We start from the raw sequence: 6,469 nt of genomic DNA, 5'->3' as shown, positions 1-6,469 counted from the left end.
GCTAGGCGCCCCGCTGGTTCGCGAAGCTTGGCCAGCCAGCACAAAGAATGGTGGTCGGTAACCACTTTGAGCATGCGGCCGTAGAGGTAAAGCCGAAATTTCATGGTTGCCCACACAACCGTGAGGCTTTCCTTTTTCGTAGTATAATAGGTTGTTTCAGCGCGAGAGAGCGTTCGGCTTGCCCATATCGACACCTTGGACTGCACGAGTTTCCCGTCGATATGATCTGCTCGCTCCCCCCCCCCTATTTGGTCACCGACCACGCGAGATAGAGGGCTACGTGCCCCAGCAGCGCATGACGACAATTTCCCAGTGGCAGTCCCGATCTCCGTCTCCACGCCGACCTTCGACGCAGCCCGAAAGCTCCTCCTGGATGGCGCAGCGACGGTGGCCAAGCGCCCGCCGGGAAAACTAAAGTCAGCGATCTCCAGGGGCGAGGCCGCTGGCAGTCGATGCGAACAAGACCCCCCGACAGCGCGAACAGCGACCTGCCGTGACTTAAAGGCGCCGACGGCAGTTCGTGAACTCGAAGATGGATTCTCGCTGGATACACCCGCGCTCCTCGACGGCTATAAGATTAGCGCTTTGGTGGACACTGGCGCTGATTCCTCGATTTTAAGCGGAAAGCTAGCGGCGCTTCTTAAAAAGGAAATGACGCCGTGGTCTGGCACGCATATCCGCACGGCTGGCGGACAAGTCGCAACTCCGCTTGGCCTGTGCACGGCAAGGGTCCAAATTCGCAGCTCTACATTTGTCGTCAGCTGCCCAGTTCTACCAGACTGCTCCGGTGACTGTATCCTTCGCGTTGATTTTCTCCGGGAGTATACAGCTATTACTGACCTCCGAAAGCGCACTGTCACATTTTCGACCGAGAAAGCAGATCATTACATAGATGACAGTCAACGTCGCGCCGCCCTTCGCATTTCCGCCGACAGTGTTTGGATTCCGCCTCATGCCAGTGTTTTTGTGAGTGTTTACTGCGATGGAAAACGTCACGGCATAGCTGTCGGCGAAGGCAACCGGTCCCTTTTGCTCACACACGGCATCTGCTCAGAGCAAAGCCTCATCCATCTCCGCGATGGCTGGCCTGAACTCCTGGTGGCTAACTTCACTGACCAACCCCGGCATGTTTTTCGTGCTACGTCGATCGCATTCGCTGCCCCTTAGCGGAGATTTCTGAATGTTTCGCGATTGAAGCTGTTCGACCTGTGCGCCCATTCCTTGTCGGCTTTGATATCAGACCGCATCTCTCGGCGACTCAGCAGCGAGAACTCCGTGCCCTCCTACTCGAATACACTACCTGTTTCGCGTCTTCGTCGAAAGTACGGCAAACGGCTCTTCTGAAGCACCGCATCATTACGCCCGACGATGCCAGCCCTATCCGCCAGCAGCCGTACCGTATCTAACAGACGGAACGTGACGCGATCCAAACGCAGGTGAAGGAGATGCTTTCGGATGAAATCGGTCAACTTTCCATCAACCCGTGGTCGTCACCTGCCATGCTGGTGAAGAAAAAGGATGGGACCTTCCGTTTCTGTGTTGATTATCGAAAACTGAAACACATCACTAAAAAAGACGTCTATACCGCTGCCCCGTATCGAGTACTCGCTCGAGAGACTTCATCGCGTCCAGAACTTCTCCTCAATTTACTTAAAGAGCGGGTACTGGCAGATAGAGGTCAACGAGCGGAACCCCGAAAAAACGTATTTCGTTACCCCCGATGGGTTGTACGAAATTAAAGTGCTGCCTTTTTGGCTCTGTTCAGCGCCGGCAACTTACCAGCGCATGATGGATACAGTTCTCGCTGGATTCAAATGGCAAACTTGTTTGGTTTATCTTGATGATGGCGTCTTTGCCGAAAACTTTGCCGAACGCCTTGAATGCCTGCGCATTGGATTAGATGCCCTCCGGTTGGCCGACTTAACGCTCAAGCCCGAGAAGTGCCACATTTAATACAAAGTGTTGAAGCTTCCTGGTCATCACAAATGCCAATAGTGTTAAGCCCGACCCCGAGAACACTGCAGCTGTCGCTGATTTTCCCGTTCCTACAACCAAGAAAAGTGTCCAACTCTCTCTGGGTCCATGTGCATACTACCGACGCTTCATAGCCGACTTTTCCAAGATTGCCGCACCCGTGTACCGCGTCACGCGCGTTGGTAGACAGTTCGTGTGGGCCGCCGAGCCACAGGGGGTTTTTGCCGAGCTGCGCAGACGACTGCAAACAACCCCTGTTCTTGCGCACTTTGATGAAGAGGCTGACGCCGAAATCATCACCGGCACCAGGAACATCGGCCTCGGCGCCGCACTCGTCCAACGCCAGGTGGAATTAGATAGAATAAATAGATAAGATAGGCAAACGGACAGAGACCGCAAAATTTGTTTTCAACGCCCAGAGCGGTTTTCGCGCCCTGTTTTCACGATTACTCACCCAACATTCCACGAACAGGTTGGATTAAGAATGGCAGAAAAATTTGCCGAAGTTGTCTTGTTGGTAGTGCGAGCCATCTTTCTCAGAAAGCAACGTTTATGTTTTATGGAAAGTAGTGTAAGGTTCGAGGGCTGAAACCTGGCTTCCACCGTCTCTCGCAAACTCTAGATAAGGAATGCAGTCGTTCTCCCACGCACTTGAGCAGAATAGGAGAAAAAATAAAACAAAATAAACGATGTCAGTTATACAGCATTAAAAATGCTTAAGATCACGCAAAATTAGCTCTGCCTACAAATAAACTTGCGATATCAATACTAACATTTCCAAATAACCCACAACATGACAAACAATGACTAAGAGAAAAATTTGGAAGGGACACTTACGCTCCGCCTTAACGATATTATACGATAGTGTTAATGAGTTAATGCAAATATATGCCGAATTGGTCATACTCGACCTTACATTCAAAGATCCCTGTGTCCTCACAAAGCGCCTTCCTTACTGGTGCAGCGGTTAATCGATGCGCTACTGTCGGGAGATGGAAGACGCTGCCAACTGTGGGGCTTGTGACACCCAAGTTGCTCTTTTCGAGCAATCTATCGCAATCAATCATTAATTTAACATTCACCTGCCACGGAGGACAGTTTGCCCACAATCCGGTGGGCAGGTTGTGTAGATGGCCCACAAATATTGCTTCTCAGGGGGTTGGCCACATGGGCCACCTTACGCTACCCCATTTTTCGCTCACAACGACGACGACGCCAACACCGGACTTCTGCGTAACGGTGCCTTTAACGCTATTGTGTTAAAAAAATAGATAATTGCACAAGCGTAAAAAATAAACTCGTTGTAACTAACTCTGGTATACATTAGCATTCACTGTATGTTTAGAGAATAGATTCTCATTTTTTTTAAACCCCTCACTAGCTCCGCTTACACTCATTTACCATAGATGGCACGATCAACGGAGGGTGCTTCACAAATGCTAAGAAACCTATAGGAAGTAGCCACGCATCCTTATTGCACGTCGACAATGTATCCCCTTTTGTTGCTGTAGTTGCAGTCCGCTAAAGGAGAAATAAAAAGCAGTAAAAGGCGATACGGATCCGTGTTTCGTTCTGGAGCGTCGGAGAGCACGTCGCATATACGGGACAGGCACCCAATTCTACTACTTGGGCGCACAGTTATTTTTCTAATTTCAGCTTAGTCATCGTTTCTCGCAATAACTTAGAACACTTCATATTTACAGCGAACAGCATATGGTTTATATGCAGCTCCGCTTTTAGCGCGATTGTTTTAGAAGGGTTCCGTTCGGCGGAGAACCCCCACGTCGTAGTTGGCGGTGGTGTGTCGAGAAAATCGGGATTGGTCAAAAAGTTTCTGACGTTACAATAGATGAGGAATTGAACAGTGTTTAAAACACCAGATAAATTGTGATCATAGGTTCGCAGCATCACCCAATTGTCATTAAAACATAGAAGAAGGCGAAGTAATTTAATTTCCATGAAAAGAAAATATAGGTAACTATAAGGGAATCGAACCTGTGACCTCTTAAGCTGAGTGTCAGACACGCTATCCGTAAGCCCTCGATGCATGTTTGTTTGACTTGGTTAAAGAGAAGCCTTGCCTGCCTTGTCCGACAGTGGGCTTGTCTGCGAAGTAATATGCAGAGTTCCCCAGCCCGCTCAAGGGAGCCATTAACGCTATTACATCACACCTTTAAGCGGAGCTACATAGTCCCTCGGAATATAGGAAGTGGAGGTCGGCGATGAGATAACACGCCTGTCACGGCAGCTAGTTTCCTCCAATTTTTTCTTGTACTTGGTCAAATGGTCAAAGACTCATTTAGTGAGAATTTAACCCTAAATAAGCCCTCCAACTGTCCTCGCTCAGTGTTTCGCGAAACAACCGCAGTGCGCGCTGCTTCTGCTTCTTTAAAGGACTTCACCCTGCCGTGGAAAGCAGCGGGGTTGATTTATTAAACGCATTGGGGTTTAAGGACAGTGAAGGAAAAGTAGATTTTAGGCGGTTAGAAGTAACCAAGCGAAGATTATCTGATTGTTGGCTAAAATAAATATAAGATTTAAATTTCCCAAGTCATGGCTAGGTGGCTTGAACCACCGCCCGATTAAAAGGGTTGAGCCTTATCCATCCATCCTAGCTCATTCATCTGGATTCACTTCCTTTCTGCTCTCTCCCTCTGTATTCCCCCTCTCTAGGTTTTTCCCGGCGCGACCACTAGGAGAGCGAATTTATAGACCGCAAACATTGAATTAAAGAACTATAAAGAGAAAAAGCCCAACATTACGGCAACTGCCACCACCCCGCTTCAAAGGGGACGCTCCTATCTTCCATCTATCCATCCGCTAGGGTGCCAGATGTCCGCTCGCCTCCGCGATTGCCCATCGAGGCACCCAAGTGTGCGCGTGCCCGTCGTCGCGGTATTACGATCCTGCCGGCCATACGGCTGCTGCAGGAAAATAAAGGCCGATCCCGACCTCCCCAAACCTTAGGCACGCTTGACAGGACATGTTCAACCGGCCCCGGCATTAGGCGGTTCGTCAAGGTCCTTCAGCGTCGGGCCGTTGTTATCGGAGAGCGTACTCACCACTTTGTACTCCGTCAGTATATCGGGGAACGTGATGAAGAGTTCGTTGAGTTTAAACGACGTGTACTGCGTGCTTATCGGTGCGGTGGCCGCCTCGCTGATGTGGGAGTAAGTGAAGCCGTCCATGTACATCTTCAACAGCACCATGGCCTGCACCGTCGCAGCTGGGCTCAAGGACACGACTGCACTTTGCCGTTGCCCAGCCCATAATTTGATCCTGCAGAGAAGAGTAAAGCCCGATGAGCTCATCGTGTTATCTGACGCAGCCACAGAATGCCGGGATATGGTCGGCCGATTGGCTCAATACACCCATATATAGGAAGACGAGGATTTGTAAAACCGTCCTCTGCAGAAACCCGCTAAGCGATTTCGAGACATTTATCGCCCACGCGAGTTAAGCGTTCCAAACTTCGCAGAACGAGCTGCATGAGACTTTGTTAGAACAATTTGATTTTCACAGACGCTTCCTAACTAAAAGCGTCTAAATGAGTTGCGGTGCGCGACAACACGGGACACAAAGGAAAGGACAGAACATGAAGGTCCGCGCGAAGGAGAAATCAGGTTGATTATCGTTAAATAAGGGCGTTCTTGGTAGGTAACCATGAAATACATCGCATTCTACGCTCGCTCGTTTGCGTCGTGTCCTTTCGTTCCCTGTGCCCGTCTTGTCCACACTGTGTTTATCGACAACCTACTACGAAACCTATCCGATACGCTAATATACATAGATGTTAACCGATCTACCCTACACGGTACACTTCAATGCATAGATGTCCACCAACCTAGCCTAGAATTTCGCCTCCATCGAAATTCGACGGCCGCGGCCGGGATCGTACCCGCGTCTTTCGGGTCAGCAGCCGAGCGCGATAACCACTGAGCCACCGCGGCAGCTGCAGACTTCTGTCTGCAAAGTCTATAGACTGTCTATAGATCATCTTTAAGAATAAACAATAGGCAATACAAGTCCTATGACATTTTATTCACAATCTGTAGATATATAATCATGCACTTTTAGTATACATTTGTTATAGAACGTCTATAGACTATGAATAGACAAAATAACTATCAATCGTAAGGCAATATAGTCTATAAGACGTATGTAGACTGCCTATAGACCATTTTTATAAAGGCGCACCACCTAATTTAAAAATCCAGCACCACAGGAGGAGCTAGGAGGCTGCGACAGTATGGATATCGCTGCCGGAAAGGGCAAGCATATCACATTTGCGGGTGACGTAATAAAATAAACAAATTAATAAATTACTTTATGGCCAGGAGGGGGATACCAATCCGCGACAGCGCGAACAGATCAGCTTTGCTGGTCGCTGCATTAGACCACTACGCCCCTGCCGCTCCTTTGTTTTTAATTCCCTTTATTGCCAACAGGATCATACAATATGCACACAACAAGCACCAGCCAACCAGTGATTGAC

The 6,469-nt window shown here is 49.0% G+C and overlaps 1 protein-coding gene across 1 annotated transcript in view; it reads right to left on the bottom strand.

Moving 5' to 3' along the window:
- Positions 1 to 5,224, bottom strand: part of LOC144096820 (uncharacterized) — a 14,635-nt gene extending 9,411 nt beyond the window's left edge. Inside the window, exon 1 of the mRNA XM_077629689.1 lies at positions 5,037 to 5,224. Within this exon, the coding sequence (XP_077485815.1) occupies positions 5,037 to 5,183 (147 nt within the window). The 5' untranslated portion in view covers positions 5,184 to 5,224. The remainder of the gene's footprint in view (positions 1 to 5,036) is intronic.
- Positions 5,225 to 6,469: the final 1,245 nt, after the last annotated feature.

Source organism: Amblyomma americanum, chromosome 1 (assembly GCF_052857255.1).
Source record: "Amblyomma americanum isolate KBUSLIRL-KWMA chromosome 1, ASM5285725v1, whole genome shotgun sequence".
NCBI classification, from domain to species: Eukaryota; Metazoa; Arthropoda; class Arachnida; order Ixodida; family Ixodidae; genus Amblyomma; species Amblyomma americanum.
The sequence above is the reverse complement of the archived record's forward strand: the minus strand, read 5'-3'. Positions and strand labels throughout refer to the sequence as shown.